The 18,202-nt window shown below is 28.6% G+C and overlaps 2 protein-coding genes across 6 annotated transcripts; one reads left to right on the top strand and one right to left on the bottom strand.

Annotated features, from left to right (window-relative positions):
- Positions 1–1,322: 1,322 nt before the first annotated feature.
- LOC25500037 (protein PIN-LIKES 3) lies at positions 1,323–7,769 on the top strand. The gene is made up of 10 exons (XM_013588352.3): positions 1,323–1,602; positions 1,850–1,929; positions 2,946–3,070; positions 4,972–5,093; positions 5,222–5,452; positions 5,652–5,744; positions 6,002–6,102; positions 6,918–6,970; positions 7,089–7,274; positions 7,596–7,769. Exons 1-10 carry the CDS (start codon positions 1,468–1,470, stop codon positions 7,718–7,720), a joined length of 1,251 nt encoding a protein of 416 aa, XP_013443806.1. The 5' UTR covers positions 1,323–1,467; the 3' UTR covers positions 7,721–7,769.
- Positions 7,770–8,434: 665 nt separating this feature from the next.
- LOC25500038 (protein PIN-LIKES 4) lies at positions 8,435–17,661 on the bottom strand. Of its 5 annotated transcripts, none has more exons than XM_024773650.2 (11): positions 17,382–17,661; positions 12,842–13,006; positions 11,380–11,459; positions 11,156–11,280; positions 10,867–10,988; positions 10,131–10,340; positions 9,940–10,032; positions 9,407–9,507; positions 9,109–9,161; positions 8,827–9,012; positions 8,435–8,732 (listed from the first exon to the last, which is right to left on the bottom strand). In XM_024773650.2, exons 2-11 carry the CDS (start codon positions 12,977–12,979, stop codon positions 8,608–8,610), a joined length of 1,233 nt encoding a protein of 410 aa, XP_024629418.1. In that variant the 5' UTR covers positions 12,980–13,006; positions 17,382–17,661; the 3' UTR covers positions 8,435–8,607. The 5 variants fall into 5 exon arrangements, with proteins under 5 accessions (XP_024629418.1, XP_024629417.1, XP_013443807.1 ...); XM_024773649.2 differs by having other exon boundaries at positions 12,842–13,026; XM_013588353.3 differs by lacking the exon at positions 17,382–17,661 and adding an exon at positions 13,331–13,494.
- Between the last annotated feature and the right edge of the window lie 541 nt (positions 17,662–18,202).

The raw sequence follows: 18,202 nt of genomic DNA on the forward strand, positions 1-18,202 counted from the left end.
CATATTACATTTATGTTCCTTACCAAATAGTTAATGAACAACATGATTATTTTAGTATCCGATCATTGTTACATGAACGAAATCTTTACTAATGAAGATGAGACACATCTCAAGGATTAAAGTGATTATTTTCACACAATACACTAATCTTCTAAAAGCACATCTCATAATTTATAATCTGAATTGACAATCACATTTTATGGATCATGTATCTTATTCCAACAACTTCTTGTATTCTTTTTATTTCTCATCCCTTCCCAATACAAATGTCATCTTTCTTCTATTTTCACCATGATCTAACCTTGTAATAATAAAAATAAAAACCAATAATGGTTTTTCATTTCAAACTCATTTCAATAGGTCATCTCGAACACTATAAATTTCTGAAATAAATATTCAACAAAATATAAAATTGATCTCATATTGAAACATAAAAACTAAACATGAATAGTTGTCATAATTGTACACAAACTTGATCAATAATGAAATGTTCACCAAAATCATGATACTCAACAATAGGTTGCACCAAAATAGTGTAGGAGTGAGTGAATTTTAGTGAGAGTGATGAAATTATCTTCAAAAGTTTACTTTTAGACAAATTCCATCCGGAGCTATAATTCTAGACAAATCCCGTTTGAAAGTGTACATTCAAAGTGAGAAAAAAAAAAAGCTCTCATAATAATTTGGAATAAACTTTATTTATTTGAAGAAAAAGACGAATTTTGTGTCGTCTGAAAGTACTTTAAACAAGTTATGTGTGTCAAAGTTTCTAGAATCATTTTTGATTTTTTTAGAAACGTTTTCTTGAAATGTGGGGGTGAGGAATATTGCTGCCTAACCCTTCACTGAAATAGAAAAAGATGGGTTGAAATTATCTTGACTCGGTTGACATCATTTATCTAATTACGGTATATATATACATATATGTTTTCATTTATTTTGTTCATTAATTAGAAGTGTTGTAGGGTTCATGTAATTGTATAGCCAAGACAATATTATTTTCTTATTTTCACAAAATTGGCTGTAGATGATTCTAAAATGACAAATAGTTGTAATATAAATATAAATAATATCAAAGAATAATAATAAGCGTGTTTGCTCAAGTTATGGAAAAAAAATGTGATAATTTATTTTATCATTTTTAATTATAATAAACATTAAATTAGCTGCTTTTGGTTGTTAAATTTCAAAGGTATTTTATATTTGAAAAGTGCTTATAAAATTCAAAATGGCTAATTTCATCACTCTACAGCCATTTTGTCCAAAATCTAATTGGTTGTGTTAACAAAAATAATCTTTTTTTTTTTTTACAAGAACAAAAATAATCATATTAGTGATTACCTTCTTATCTAAGAGAAATATTAAAATCCATTTCATTATATTTTGTGTTTATTTGAAAGCTGGAATTGTTTCATATATATAATTATATACAACTTGATTTGGAGTGGTGCAGAAAGATATCTCAATATGAACTTCTTGAAGCTTTTCTTAGTTGCATTAGCCCCAGTTCTAAACACTTTGTTCATTGCTATTATTGGGGCTGTACTTGCACTTGATAACATTGGCATACTCACAAAGAATGCCAAGAAGCACCTCAATATTGTAAGTTAATTCATTTTTAAACCACCAATTTTTTTATCATGATCCATTTATAGGTATAAAATTTAAATCATTCTCATTCTGAACTTTTTTTTTTTTTTTTTTTTTGTCTTTCTTTCAATCCTCTCTTGTTTTGTTTTTAATTAAGGAGTAAATGAGAAATAGAACATTACTTTTTTTTGAGCAAAAATAGAACATTACTTGGCAACAAAATAATTGATTATTATGAATGCATATTTTTATTGTACAGATCGTATATTTTGTGTTCACTCCAGCTCTTCTTTATAGCAGTCTGGCAAAAACTATAACTTTGAAGAGCTTGATTATGCTGTAAGTTAATTTGTACTTTCTTGTTATTGACTGTATTTCATTAATTCCATTTTTTTTTTTATACTCTAATATCAAAAAATAGATAATGCATATATTTTTTTGGGCCTTTGTTTTATCTACTTAAAAAAAGCTACTCCTTTTATTTTAAGAGATTCAAAACTATACATATCCGTATAAACTTACTTGCACCCACAATCAATCACAATTTGCCAACTAAAAATATCATAACAAGCCTAGGGGAAGTGACTTCAGAGGTATCATCAACTAAGAGATCTTCAACTCATCCAAATGAATATTGTGAAGGATGAGTTTTTTTTTTTTTTTTTTTTTTGAAAGAGTGAAGGATGAGTAGATCCACATTGTTCAAGATAAGACTGAAGTTTATAAGTCAATCTACACAAAAAATTTCCCTCGCACCAATATGGTTGAAATTGACATACTAGTCCTTTTTCACTAACTCTCGAATTCTTCGAACCAAAAAATGTTCTCACTAAGGTTATTAAAACCCTAATCCATGCAAGAATAAGAATAACATTGAGGCAAACAATTAGAAGAAATTAATCAAGATTCTCTAATGAGTCTTTAAAATTTATTTTGGACCTCGATACACATTTGGTCCGCATTTGACATTTGTTTCCATTCATTTCTTGGTTTAATTGATTTTGGAATTTAGAGAAGATACTTAACTGTTTAAGTCGAAATATGTTTTGTTCGACTTTCATTACCAATTATGGTGGCTTGATCCTATTAACCGTATAACTGCAGTTACTTAACTTATGTGCTTTTGTTTTTTGTTTGCTTTTATACTATTATTGTACTTTGGTTCTCTGACAGACATTCTTTAGTACACCTTGTGTTGCTGTGGTCTGTTTTGGTTTGTTAATAATATATTTGTGCTCTTTTTTCACTCAAAAAAAATATATATATTTGTGATCTTTTTGGCCTTTAAAAAAAGAATGTTTAATTGCTTTGATGATTTATTTTTTGAGGGGTGCTTTAATGAATTAATTATATAGGTGGTTTATGCCGTTAAATATTCTTCTGAGATATATTATTGGGACAACTCTTGCATGGATTCTTACTAAAATAACTAGGGTTCCTCGTCATCTTCATGGCCTTGTGATGGGGTGTTGTGCTGCAGGCAGGTTTATTTAAACATTTAAATATTTTTTTCCTTATTGATCTATATAATCATATCATATCTTATATAGATTTGATATACCAAACAAAGACCCGCTTAATTATATTGTTTATTTCCTAAAAATATATTATTTTATATTTAAAATCATTTTTTAAGAAACATAATCACTTTTAAAAATATTCAAAATATAAATCTCTTAAACCACTTAAAAAACAAATAGAGCAGTGTTAAATGTCCCGATAAAAAGCCATCCAGAACACAGCGAAGTACAGGTGTCAGCTGTTAAAGTACAAGAGATAAAATTTACAGTATGGACTTTGGGGGAATACAAGGGTGGATAGCCAATAAAATTGCTTCGTGAGACAATCGTGATACATGGTCTCGTGATATCAAGCAATTTCCAAATAATAATAATCTTAAACGTATAAAATAATGAAAAGCTACTCTAATTTAGTAGTGTATGAGGAATAGTCTAATTAAGCGAATGTGATATATGTCCTTGTGAGCTTAGCTTAGTCGCTATAGACAATGCATAAAATATGCAAGGTCCGGAATTCGAACCCCAACCACCACCAAAAAAGCGAATGTGATATATGGAAGAGACTGTTAAAATCATTTCTATTTTTTAAATTGTAGTTTGAAAACAAATACAAGTAAATTTCTGGTTTACTTAATATCTCTAAAAATCAATCAACCGTTGTTTTGAAAACCCCGAATTATCGAATTCAAATGAGGATTCAATTTCCCTTGATATGTCGCAAAAAATATTTTTAGGTGGACAATACTTGAGAAGACTCCGTGTCCTAATAATTAATCGTGAGTGTTAATCTCACATTGACTATAAATTGATTAAATGTTAGATATATAAAAAATGTGACTCATATTTTCAATATCTTAAGATTTTGGGTTGAGACATGGTGTCTCCCTCTATTGTGGTCCTAGAATGTTGACTCGTTTTTGCTTTCGAGTTCCAACCCTCCCCAACAATTTGATACTTAAGTGTGTCCGTTGTGACTCCGCCTCTCTTTTCTAACAACCTCTATTGTGCAGAATTTACAGTATGAAATTAATTGCAATCTCATTTTTTGATGTGAAGTTTAGGTTAGAGACATTTCATGGAAGAATCAATTTTTGATTTGTTGAATATTAAAGTCAAAGACTCGTTGATACAATCAAAATTGCACAAGTTATTGATTAGTATATGAGCACTGATTTACATTGATGCAAGGTGTGCTGTGAGATTATGTCGGTGGTTGAAGAACTTTCGGCCATCAAGAAGTTGCATCGTAAATTTTCAGTTTGATTTTCAACAAATGAAAATTCTTAGAGTGCTTTAACTTAAAGTGAAATGTATTCTTTATGATGGAGTATGATTATGGTTGTCGGTAAAGAGAATGTGAAAATTCTTAAAGTGGTTTGACTTTACGTGAAATCTAATTTTATGGTGAAGTATGATAGTTTTGGTTGAACTATGATTATTGTGTTGATGATAAAAGCATATATGTATCATTTTTAATCAAGGTGAAAATTGTTGGTGATGGTTGAAATGATAGATGTTGAAAAAATCTCACAATGCTTAGTCTTGTAAAGGTAGAGGAAGATCAAAACTATAATATGGGAATTTGTTACAAGATGCACCAATTGGAAGCTATTTATGCTTGTATTTGACTTTTTTTTGTCCTCTTATACTTTTATTTTAAAGTGTTGTGAGATATGCTTATGTATATGTGGGAAGTTTGAGTGAAATATCTACGTATTATTAAAAAAAAAAAAAAAAAAAAAAAAAAAAAAACAATGTTATGCTCTGACTGTCATTAGATAATGATCATGATTTTTCTTCTGTTTTAAAGTTGTTTAGATTATATTCTATGTATTGAATGTGTGGCAATTGATGTTTGCAGGAAATCTGGGCTCTTTGCCTCTTATCATAGTTCCAGCTATATGTAAAGGAAGAAGTCATCCTTTTGGAGATGTAGATTCTTGCTACCATAAAGGACTAGCATTTACTTCTCTAACAATGGCAGTATGACACTAACTCCAATCATTTCAAAAATTTATGTATATAATATGTTCATAACATATATAGTTGAATTAATTGAGATTTATAAACTATTTAAAAGTTTTACTTTAAGTGTGGTTCTTGTTTTGCAGGTAGGACACATTTATGCTTGGTCTATTGTGTACAACATTCTCCGCATATATACACCTAAGACCATGGTTGTCAAATTTGATGAATCCACAAAATTTGAAGAAATTAATAATCCAAAAAATCTTTCTATATGTTCCATAAGAGCATTGACCCCAATTAAGGAAGAATCATTGTCTAATGGTCATATTGATCAACTTCAAGTAGAATGTAAAGTGATTGATGGTCAAGAAAAGGTTGGTGTATTTTCTAATATATAATTTACTTTATTTTTTTCAATTTGGCTCCTAGTATATATAATTTACTTTATGTAAAAGTTCTTGTATTGTAGAAATGATAATGTGAATTGAATGCAAAAGTGGCATGTCATCATACATTATCTTTCTTTTAATTATTTAAAAGAAAGAAGGTCTTATACTTTCAAGTGTCTCACAGGTAGTAGAAAAGCCAAACATTATGAAACATCTGAAAATATTAGGTGACAAAATCAAATTGAAGGAACTATTTGCACCTGCATTGTGGGGATCGGTATGTCCACAATTCTATTATTGTTTTCTCATTAGTTTTCTGATTATTTTTTAATCAAGTAATAAGGAAATGGTATACAAATTTTTCTTAAGTGTTTAGAGAGAAGTTTATTCAAATTAACTCCTAGCACTAATTGTTCATTTGATATGCTTGAGTTAATGTTAATGTCTACTTTAAACAAACTTCAACAAGTTGATTATTATACACTAAACTTAAGAGATACATTGTGATGTTGATTTAAGAATATATTCATGCAGATGTTTGGAGTAATAATTGGTATAGTTCCTCAATTTCGAAAACTACTAGTTGGTCAAAGTGCTCCTCTCCATGTCGTTCAAACCTCTATAGTTATGTTGGGGTAAGTATCCTCAACCACCTATTTAGTTTTTTTAAAGTAGTCTGTTAGTTAGAATTTTACATTTTTAAGGTGAATAAGTGGAAAACTCATGATTCAAACCTTGACTACAACATATTTAATGTGATATCTCTATCAACTAAATTATGTTCATATAACGTGTATTCGGTTATTAAATTAATGAAAAATCTTAATTGCACTAGTATATACTTTGCTCCTAATATTCTCTACTAAAATGATAGGATAATTCATAATTGTCACCAATATTTTTGAAAGAGTGTAAAAGAATGCATCTAAACAAATTCATGAAGTTATGTTAATGCATCTAAATGTAGTCCTTATATTAAAATATAGGCAAATTCTACGGTACATCCAACCATTTGAGTGTATTGGTACACCAAATCTTTAAATTAATAGTTAAATGAGTTATTTTTTGTAGGAAAAAATTATTTCTATCACCTATAATTATAATAACTAATTTATCAAAAACGTCAACGCAATAAAATTTGATTTTTCTGAATACTTATTACTCATAATAGATAATTTTGATTATTTTTTACAGTAAAATGTAAAAAAAATTAGTATGATTTTTATAAAAAATGAAATGATGTTTTTTCTTATAAAATGATATTTTCTAAAATATATATGTCAACAAACACTTATTTTCTTCATAAAAAAAATGATAGTTAATTTATAAAAATTGTAAGTGAGAGTACCGGTACACCGTAATTTGCGGGTGTACCGTAGAAGTTCCCTAAAATATATAGTTATTCTAATAAATTATATACTATTTCCTTAACAATTTGATTGATTTTCAGGGAAGCATGCATTCCATCAATGATATTATTGGTTGGAGCAAATCTTCTTAAGGGTAATGAATCAATTATCACAATGAAATGAAATTTTCAACTTTCATTTTAATCTATATATATATATATATATTGTTGTTAATTACATTTGAAAGTGAATGTGAGGGAATGGTTTTTCAGGTTTAAAGGGATTAGGAAATAAGGTTCCACTAGTTGTTGGCATTATAGTGGTTATGTATATTGCATTACCAGCAATAGGTATATGCATTGTGAAAGGTGCAGCTCATTTCAGATTGATAAACTCTGATCCATTATATCAATTTGTTTTACTACTTCACTATGTTGTTCCTCCTGCAGTTTCCATTAGTAAGTTGTTTATTTATCATACTTCATGTATTTATCAAATTATTACTATGTAGTGTGTATATATAGTACTAAAAAGCTATAATTTTAAACCAAACTTTTCTAACACAAATTCATAAAATCTCTTTTTATGAATGTATACAAACATAAAGCAATTTACGTTTAAATCACTTTCATTCAAAACCAATTTTATAAAACCAAATCATTCAAAATCAATCAAACGTATGTTAATCGATGTTGTCGTCCTAAATTTTTATTTCATCCTTAATTATTATTTTGACATTGAATTTAGATAGTTACTAACTTTAATTATGAATGTATTAGGCACAATGACTCAATTGCTTGGAGTTGGTCAAAGTGAATGCTCACTTATCATGTTTGCAACTTATTCCTCTGCTCCACTTTTACTTACCCTTTGGTGCACCGTCTTCATGTGGCTTGTGCTATAAATTATAATTTTAGCTAAATTATCACTGAAGTATAATACGATTTGCTCAACATAGAAGTGTGGAATGTTAATTTGAAATTTTTTTTTTTCATCTTAAAGATCAATAATATAGGTACTATTGACTATAATTAAATTATGAGAAATGATAGTTGTATCATCATTTTAGGATAACTCTCTCTCATCTTAAAAGAAGGGTTGAAAAAATTGTACTAAAAGTTATCAAAAAATCGTTGTCATGGACTCATGGTTGTTATAATAACCTTTTATTAAATGACTATATTTGAACAAGAACATCAACCTTCTCTATTTAGCTTGGTATCTAAATATAAGATTCTTCAAAATATCTGTTATAGAGACTTTTTTTTTTTAAACCAAACTAATCCATCAAAATTGACATAAAAAAAAAAAAAAAATCAAATTTAAGGCTTTGAGATGATTGCACTTCAAGGTCTCAAGCCAACACCCATACCTAACAACTTGGTTGGCCTCCTACACCTAACTATATTTTACATGGAAAGAGATGCACTTGAAAATGGAAGAAGACAAGTAATAACATGTTAGATAATTGTATATACAATCACAAAATTAAATTTACTAGTATTGTAAAGTATAATTCTTTTATCAACAAAATTGTTAGTAGGAGGCACTTGCATGATTGATGGCCAAGTTGGAAAATCTGACTCAAATTTCTGTGATAAATAATGTAGTTGTCACATAAATATACATTTTTTACACTTTTTCTTTATTAAAATTGCTTGTCTAAACGAATACTTCTCACTGATAACATGGTTAAAAAAACGTTTGCCTAAAATCACTCCTAATTTAGATATACTCTATATAGATTTACATCTAGAAATAGTATACTTGAAGCATTGCAATTTAAATTAATTAAAGTACAAGCCACATAAAGAATGTGCTCCATAATGTAAGTGAAAATGCAGCACAAGAATAAGTTGCCAACATGATAACTGAGCACTCACCCTCACTAACTCCAAATAATTGAGTAATTGTACCTGTAACATTAATAAAGTAAGTACATTTTCAACCAAAAAAAGTTCAAATTTTTATTAATAACAACTTAATTAAGCTTATTCATAAACAACTTACTTAGGGCTACTGCAGGTGGAAGAGCAAATTGAAGGAGTAAAAGAAACTGATAGAGTGGATCAGGATGGATCAATCCAAAATGAATAGCACCTTTAACAATACCTATACCTATTACTGGCAAGATTATGAATCTAACCACAATTATGCCAACAACAATTGGAACTTGTTTTCCTAATCCTTTTAAACCTGAAAAAAAAAAAAATTATCTCATTTTTGTTATCATATTCATTTTCAAATAAACTACTAAATTTTGACAAAAAAAAAAAAAACACTTTTAATTACCCTTTATAAGATTTGCTCCAACCAACAAGGTCATTGCAGGAATGCCTGCATCCCTACAAATCAAAGAAGTATAATTTTATGAGTTTAATTTATATACACTGTCAGCAAATCAAAATTAATAAAATGAATTATTTTGAAAGTTGTCATGTACATTTTTTTTTTAATAATATGAGATATAACTTGTTGACGTTGTAAAATGTTTTTACACCGACAATGTATATTAACCTAATTTTAGTTTTGTTACCTAATAACAAAATATGGATGCAGTGGATATATTGACCAATTTTAGAATACTTACCCCACCATGACTAGAGAGTCTTGAATAACACCAAGAGGAGCATTGTTTACAATCAACATTTTGCGAAATATCGGAACTACACCAATTAATAAACCAACAAGCTGCTTACAAACAAAGAAAAAATGTTAACAAATAATTGAAGTTTAATTATATTTCAACTTAATTGTCATAAGTTAAGTATACAATTAATTTAGTTTGTTAGTTTTGTAAACTAGACCGTAGTATTTAAATACAAGTTGAAATTTGTCGAATTATGTTCATATGTTGAACTAAACCTATGAAGCACGAACATTCCTCAGATTAGGAGTGTCTCGGTGTCGGATATGTGTCGTATCCGGCACCGACACATTAACTGCACTTAATTATTTGATTTTTTCAAATTATTAACTGTGTCGACGTATCAGTATTTGTGTCGTGTCTGGTGTGTTTTGTATCCGTACTTCTTATATTTAAACTATAGTTTATCTATATGAATTAAATGAAAAATTATAGAAAAAAATAAAGAGAAACAATAAGGAAGAAATTTTACATACTGCTCCAATTGTAGCTGGTGCGAATAGTGCCTTCAATTTCATCTTTTCGGCTAATACTTTTACTTGTTTCATAATCTTTTCCTTTTTTGATACCTATGTAAAATTCTTGAAAATATAAGATCATAATAACTTCTATCAAATAAATAAAATGCTTTCATAATCTAATTATATAAGAAGTGATGTAAAGCTACCTTTACATGTCCATTAGAATTTGTACATTCAATTTCAAATTGCTTCACATGATCGTTATGTGATCTATCATTTGAAATGTTTTCTGGATCATTTTCTAATGTAGAATTTGAACTAAACATTGAATTATCAACTTTAACTTCATTGGAAATCTTGCTTGAATATATGCGAACAATGTTGTACACAATTGACCAAATGTAAATGGTTCCTATCTGAAAAAGAAGAAAAGAAAAAAAAATTGGTTTAAGATGGGTATAATATCTTTTTGAATAAACCATTAATTTAATCGCTAAAGTATACTCTCTCTCGAATCTCATGCCAATGCCAACCCTACGGTGAATCTCATACTTAAATTTTTAAATGTTTAAAGTGTATGCTTCGATGGTGACATTGTAATTTTGTTGAAGTTATATATCGTAGTTTTCCTATGTGTTAGTAATCATGGATTCCCAGAGATAGAGATCATAGTGATCAGAAAGAAAACAATCATATGCGTATTCATGTAGAAGATACTCATAGAAATTCATAGTAGAATGAATAGGTTGTTAGAATAATAATTGAAATAGTACAATGTGTATTCCTATATATAGAGGTTAGTTGAAGTAGTCAACTCCAAGTAACTTTGACCAAACTAATAACTCGAGATAACCTATCAACTAACTATAGTGTATTATTATGATTACCGTGATTTTGACAATTTCACAGTTAATTTGAATATGCATTAATTAAATATTGTACCGCCATTGATAAAGAAGCATAAGCAAGTCCATTTCTATGACAAATATCTGCATCTCCAAAAGGGTTGCCTGTTTGTTTACATACAGCTGGGACAATAATCAAGGGCAAATTTCCTAGATTTCCTGTAGACATCAAATCAAATTCATCTTTAACATTAACTTTTTTTTTAAAATATGTGATAATTAGATGTGTAAGGAGATAAAAAAATGGACAACCCGGTGCACTAAAGCTCCTGCATATGCAGAGTCGGGAAGAAGATAATTTAAAAAATGTAAGTGAATTTTTCTACCTGCAGCACAACACCCCAACACAAGGCCTTGAAGATGATGAGGAACTCTCATCAATTTAACTACCAACCATCCAAGAGCTGCTCCAATTATAAATGTGAGAAGGACATTCAATGGCATAAACCACCTGCATAATTCATGAAACATAAATAACTTTCTAATCCAATAATTATATGGAATTTGTTTAGAGAAAATGTTGTATAAATAATATTAGAGATAAACTTACAACGTAACGATGCTCTTTGATGTTACTGTTTCAGCTAGGCTGCCACAAACAAGAGCAGGAGCGAAGACAAAAAATACAATCTATATGGAAAAAGAGACAAAAGTTATGTAAGTAGTTAATTATCATTATCATAGTATCGTTATATTTTTCTCTGCAGAAACACTAAAATCACACTTTTTAACATTGTCTTCATGTGAACCATTTTACCACTTTATGTAAAATCATTTTCAAAACATGAGATTCGCGTAAATCTCACCGAATAAAAAAATTGATATCAAAGTGAGCGTCAAAAATAGTTTATTCATATAATCCCTCTTTTCTCTAAATTTTTTTTTAAGAATTATTTTGAAATCTTTAACTTTATTGAAAATTATTTTTTCTACTTCAAACAAAGCTAAGAAATATCATGAAATGATAAGTTTAATCTCAATGGCAGTTAACTGCCGCTGAATTTTAACCGACAGTAGTTAACTATCGATAAAATTTAAGATTAAATTTGTTATTTCATAGTGTTTCTTAGCTTCGTGTGAAGTGGAAAAAACAATTTTCAACTTTATTTTATCCAAAAATGTGGTTCAATATCCATTGGATAGATGTAATGGGCTTAGAATTCTCTCTAAGGTGTTTATGTTGTTCATCTTTAGACTATGGAATGGAAACAGAAATACACCCCCACCCATCATCACCCACTCACTCTTATTTATGGCCTCTAAAAAACTATCCTATTTATAGCCTCTCGAAAAAAAAAAACCTTATTTATAAGTGAAGGACAGCAAAAAAAAAAAAAATATTACATATAAAAAAAAAAGGGTATGTCAAGCAACAATCTTAACGCTACTTGTCATTTTAAACATATGCAATTTCCACTTGTATCACATGCAACAATGTTAAGTGTCATCTCATGCAACAAAACCAACATGTTAAATATGAAACCACGATAACTTTTTTTTTTGAGGGAATGAAACCACGACAACTTGAGATTGGATCAGTATTTAGATTTGTATAATGGCTAAATGCCCTGTTGGCAAATCCAAAGAGAGACAAACTTAGAAGGAAAAAATTATATAAAAAGTAGATTTTGGTGGCTTTTAATAACTTTAAGGTAAAAAAAAACTCATTTCTTTTGTGATGTGAGTGATCCATGTGTATCAGGTAGTCTCTTTCAATTTTCTTATAGCTTGTACGTTTTAATTGCTAATACCGCGTCCCACAATTAATTTTGATGCAATTTCAAAAAACTTTATATCCTAGTTTCATTGAAACTTATGTCTGCGTTCACTTTAACGTGTGAACAAACACACACTTAATCTCGTTCATTAACTTTATTCCTTAACTATCAACTATATCTAATGTCCCTTTTGGAAAATATCATAATCTCCATTGAAAAGCTCTATAGCACTCCAATGATGTGAGTGATCAAGTGGTATGAATTAATGGAAGAAAGAGATGAAATGAAACTTACAGTATTCAAGTTTTTCCTTGCAGTCTCTCTACTGAGTATATCAAAACGATCAAGTGCAAGGAATGTTCCAAGAACAGTGATCAATAGTACCTTAAGAACTGGCATCAATGCAACAATAAAAAGCTTCAAGAATTCCATTTTGTATTTCTTTATCTTCTTTCTTGTCTATTACAAAAAATACAATTCTGTTACATGAAACAAGTTTCAATTAAATAAACATCAAATAACATGTTTAATAAAACTTATAATTTATTTATTTTTATCTTCTTCAAACGTAGTCGTTTCTTCTTAAATCAAATCAAAATTAAAAAAATTCGAAAAGTCAAATGCATATTATCTAAAATTTAGATCAAATACATTGTTTACTTTCTCAAGCACTTTTACTTATATTTCGTTTCAGAGACAATAAGAAAGAAAGAAAGAAAAAACAACTTAATTCAACTAGCTAGAATGAGAAATGAAGAAATGTTGATAAAGAATGTTGATTACCTGATTATGATGTTCTGTTTTCAAAGGGACTAATTGTTGATGGTTAATGAAGTGATAGCTTGTAGTATATGAGAATAGAGAAATGCTTATGATAGTAGATAAATGTTTTTATATATGCATATATAGCGCACTATATGAAAAGTACACGACGAAATCAAATTGGCTATTAGACTAGTGTATATTAGAATAGTTTATATTATATGCATTTATAAAAGTTTTACCTATATGTCTAATTATGTGTTGTCACTTCATTAATAAGTTATAAATATATTATTTGTAATATCTCATTAACAAATTATTGGATTGTTTATAAAATTTTTGTATGGATATAAATTAAAAGCATACTAGAATTATTTTTGTTGCAATTGAAAGTTAATTTAATTGATAAAGAATAGATTCGTATCGTATAGAGACGTGACTTCAATATATGTTGTCAATGCAATGGTCTTTTTAGTAGGTTCTACGCAAATTATTTCTTTTCAAGTGTTCTATGAGTCTTAAGATGTGTCTTAATTAAGCTCCTAATCTAAATCCAACACATGTAAAATTATTAGAAAAAAAAATCATTTAATTAACCATAGATAGTATAAACCGTGGATATTTTTAGGGGAAGATTAACCCGTGGATTGTTCATCTTGCAGACTTCATGTGCGATAATTATATTATGTCATAAAATAAATTAGTAAAGAACTACCGAGTTATATAATAAATACACCGATTGTAGACGCACCGTTCAGTTTTATAAATATATTTTTGTCAAAAAAGGTACTATTATAAATATATGATGTCGGTCTCTGTTTAGTTCTTTCTTTATTAATTTTAGGGTGGAGTTTGTTTAGCGACAAGCAAACGAGTTTGCTCATGTTCTTGCAGGAGAAGTCACGTTACTAGCTAGTCCCGTTGTTTATTTTCACATATCTAATTGTATTGAACCTCTTATTATTAATAAAATGCTATGAGCATGTTTCTTTAAAAAAAAAAAAAAAAATATTTTTGTACCTTAAAAATACATTATAGATGCATGTATTTATATGACTATATATCATGTAAACAAAAAAAAAAAATTGACTATATATCAAATAAGATTTAAGCAACTTTGACTTTGAAAAACGATCTTTCAATTAATCATAATAAATGATACTCCCTCCAGCCTCAAATGTAAGAAGAAGAAAAAAATGTTTAGAAAAATTAATGGTGATTGACATTTAGAGAGAGAAAAACACTAAAAATAATCTTGTTTTTTGTTTAATATTCTAAAATAATCTTTAAATAAGTAAAACGGTGATATGTTTTTTGTTTGGTAGGGACTATAATAACATGGTTGTATGTGGATGATTTGAAAAGAAAAGAACATCCGATAAAAACAATGAGGGATCAATTGCTCAATTGTTAGATTGAAAAGAAAACAAAAAATTCTTGTTTAACTTTTGATTTCCTTAATTGGTGGTTACGCTCTTTAATTGTTGCGACATAATGTTTTTTTCTTTGTTCATGATTGGTTGCAAAACTTTTGAGTTCATTTGGCACATTTTTTGTTAGCAAGAACCTTTGCGTGTATGTATTGCATTTTAGTTTGTTGAAAACAAAAATCAAGTTTGTAATATTGTTGGAGATATATTTTAAACTAACTTATGTATTGGATAATAGAATTAGCGAGAAACAAAACTGCTTAGTATTTTATGATTTCAAGAATTATTTTGAAATAATGATAAAACTATTGTATGTTATAGTAATATGTTTATACGATTTTAGCTATCTGATGAAAATAAATAAATTTGAAAAGCCATTTCCAAATTGTGAATGAGTATAGATATAGAATCATAGTAGTAAAATATATAATTTTGTTCACGTTTTCTTTCTCCTTTTTGTAACAAGTTGATGATATAATTGGAACGCATATAAAAGTGGGAATGCGAAACACGTATTTAATCATGAATGGAATGGAATTCCAGAATTCGAATAGAAATGACATAATGCACAGTGCACACTACAATTGAAAAATATATTTATTTATTTATTTGTGCTATAAAAAGTATATGTTTGGTTGTACACTATCTATAATAGGTGCTCCACTTTCTCTTTCATATTCTGTTCTCTCACTCACTTTTACCACACACAAAAGTTACATCATCATTCTAATTCTTTCTACTAACATCACCACTCATAACTCATTCTATTTTTGTCAAATCTCACGCTAATTTTGCTACAATTCAAAATTAACCTATGCATGCATTGTGCATGTTCTGTCTTGTGTTGTACTGTTCTATCTTGTACTGTTCTGTCAAGTACTTGCTGTTTTGTAAACCAAACACACTCTTAACCCACTGAGAAATGGAAGCAAATTTTATAACACTCACTCTTTTATTTAATCAAATCAGTGTGGAGCTTATAATTTAAAAACGTATTTCACATTAAGTGATAGAAACTACTAAGTTTTGCTCAATAAAATAGTGAATGTTAAGATAATGTTAAAAAGAGAGTGATTCTAAAACTTTTATTAGTCCACTATACTATCAATTTAGCCATACTCCAATCATAACTAATAATGAAATAAATGAATGTCTTTACCATTAAAAGGAAAGCTTCAATTTAGAGATCAACATACATACATATGTAGGGCCAATCCATTTGGGTCATTATTAGAACTAGGCTAAAGTTAAATTAAACTAACATTAGTATAAATTGTCAACATAATTGACTGACTTAACTGTCACTATTAAAATACAACACTTTAACTTGAGAAAAATTTTCAATATAGAGAATCAAAATCCTTCCAAGTTTAAACAAAAGAATTGTTAATGGCCTGAGCTGAGTTTGAGTGCAGCATGAGCTGGTATATTATGCGGTTTCTTCCTTTAAAAAATATAAAATAATCTAGTAATTAAGCACTAATGTTGAAAACCAAACTATAGAAGTGGTAAAGCTAGGGGCCATAGCCCATAGGTGCGCATTTACTAGCACTATATTGCAAATGGTCAATTTGATACAATATCTTAAAATAATTGTCACCTATTTGAATATGATTCGATATATGATTGTAAAGTGAATTTCAAAAAACAAAAAATTTGACTGTGATTAGTGAGGCTTAAATGTTTTCATGTGATATGATGCAGTGTGCGGGTTTTTGAAAAAGATAGAGGGAGTTATGTAAGAAAAAAGATTAATACACTTTTAATTTTTAGGTGATTTTGATGTGTAGATTTCATTAAGTAGTTTGAGGTAACATTAATTTGTTCCAAAAAGAAAATGAAAGAGAAGATTGATGCATGGAAAGAAAAATAAAAAAATACAAATAAAGTCAAACTACATCTTTAAAGAGGACACTCCTAGATCACCTACCAATAAAGTCGGTCGTCTAATATGTTTAGATGTCTAGCTAGTTTTGGGTGTATGGCGACATCACGATTAAACTCATTTTTGTTTTGTCAACAAAAAATAGAATATAGAAGGAATATTATTCATGTTAGCCTTTTAATTGAGTGTTTTAATTTCAACCCTTCATTTTAATTTAAAGGTGTATAAACGCATAAAAATGATCATGTCCACTATATAACTAACGACATTCAATTAAAACACATTAGACGACCTTAATCTTGATGGGTCTTGATAAATATCAAATTGTTTTTTATTTGCATAAATAAAATATCTCTCTCTGTACCAAAAAAAAAAAAAATATCTCTCTCTCTTTCTCCTCTCCTCCTCCCCCCTCTCTCATACATATATATAACTTAAAAACATCTTGATCCTTCTATTTTTTCTATTTCATAATTTCAGTCCTTCATTTCTATATTATAAAATATTTTCACCAATTTTAAAACATGAATTTATATATATATACAGAAAATTATACATGAATAGAGGTAAATGGACAAAAAGTTGCACTGCTAAATCATTTTGAATGAAAAAAAAAAAAATATCAAGAATTATTATACTTGAAGTATGAAAAAATGTTTTTCTATATATAAAAAAGAACTATATATTATTAGCAGGTATCACATCTTATATCCACATATAAGATAAGTTAGATTCCGAAGCAGAGAAAATCATATACCTCTGATATTTGAGCTTCCCACCTCCTATGCTTTTTCTTTGCCTCTTTCTTTCTTTCTGTCCTCAAAATTCATAAGTTACAATTGCTTCTTTCTTTCTTTCTTTGCCTCTTTGAATAAATTCTCCTCAATTCCTCTCGTTTTCTTTTTATCTAATGTACCATAACACCAACTTTATAATTTATAGAATCAATTCGAGTGTCGTGTATTTATACAACAGAGGTTGTGTGTATGTTTGTAATTTGTAATCCTTTTTTTTATGCAAAGGACAAAATATAATAAATAGAAAGAAAAAGATACAAAGACTGGGGCATGAGACTTGAACCAGAAATAATCCAAACGGAAATACATCGTTGTAGAACAGTCCAAAGTGAATCAACTCTAATCTATCCTAACAAAAATTCACTAATCAAAGACGCAACCCAACGAACCCACGTACATGTGCGAAACCAGGTTACAAAAAAAAGTATGACGAAACCAGGTTAAAAAAAAAGAGTATGAAAAGCAAACAACTACATCGAACAACTAGAGTTTTGGGTAATTTGTAATCCTTATATATATAGCTGTCAAAACGGGTCGGGCCGTATGGGCCGGCCCGTTTAGCCCGAATTTTAATAGGGCTTTTTAGCCCGGCCCTAAAAAGCCCGCTACCCGTTAGGGCCAGCCCGAACGGGCTGAGGGTAGCCCGCATAAGAAAAAAATCATATAAATTATATATATTTTTCAAATAATTCTTTACTTAGTTGATTATCAAAGTAATAAATAAAAGTGAAAATTCAATGAATTAACACAAATATACATGTAATATAAAATTATATTTACT

This window comes from Medicago truncatula, chromosome 8 (genome assembly GCF_003473485.1).
Source record: "Medicago truncatula cultivar Jemalong A17 chromosome 8, MtrunA17r5.0-ANR, whole genome shotgun sequence".
NCBI classification, from domain to species: domain Eukaryota; kingdom Viridiplantae; phylum Streptophyta; class Magnoliopsida; order Fabales; family Fabaceae; genus Medicago; species Medicago truncatula.

Bases quoted from the DNA above. Each gene is read 5' to 3' on its own strand.
- LOC25500037 (XM_013588352.3), top strand. From the start codon at position 1,468: ATGAACTTCTTGAAGCTTTTCTTAGTTGCATTAGCCCCAGTTCTAAAC. The intron at 5,745-6,001 runs GTATGTCCACAA...ATATTCATGCAG, and splicing joins CACCTGCATTGTGGGGATCG to ATGTTTGGAGTAATAATTGG. The intron at 7,275-7,595 runs GTAAGTTGTTTA...TGAATGTATTAG, and splicing joins TCCTCCTGCAGTTTCCATTA to GCACAATGACTCAATTGCTT.
- LOC25500038 (XM_024773650.2), bottom strand. From the start codon at position 12,979: ATGGAATTCTTGAAGCTTTTTATTGTTGCATTGATGCCAGTTCTTAAG. The intron at 9,508-9,939 runs GTATGTAAAATT...GTTTGTAAGCAG, and splicing joins CACCAGCTACAATTGGAGCA to CTTGTTGGTTTATTAATTGG. The intron at 9,162-9,406 runs GTAAGTATTCTA...TTTGATTTGTAG, and splicing joins GACTCTCTAGTCATGGTGGG to GGATGCAGGCATTCCTGCAA.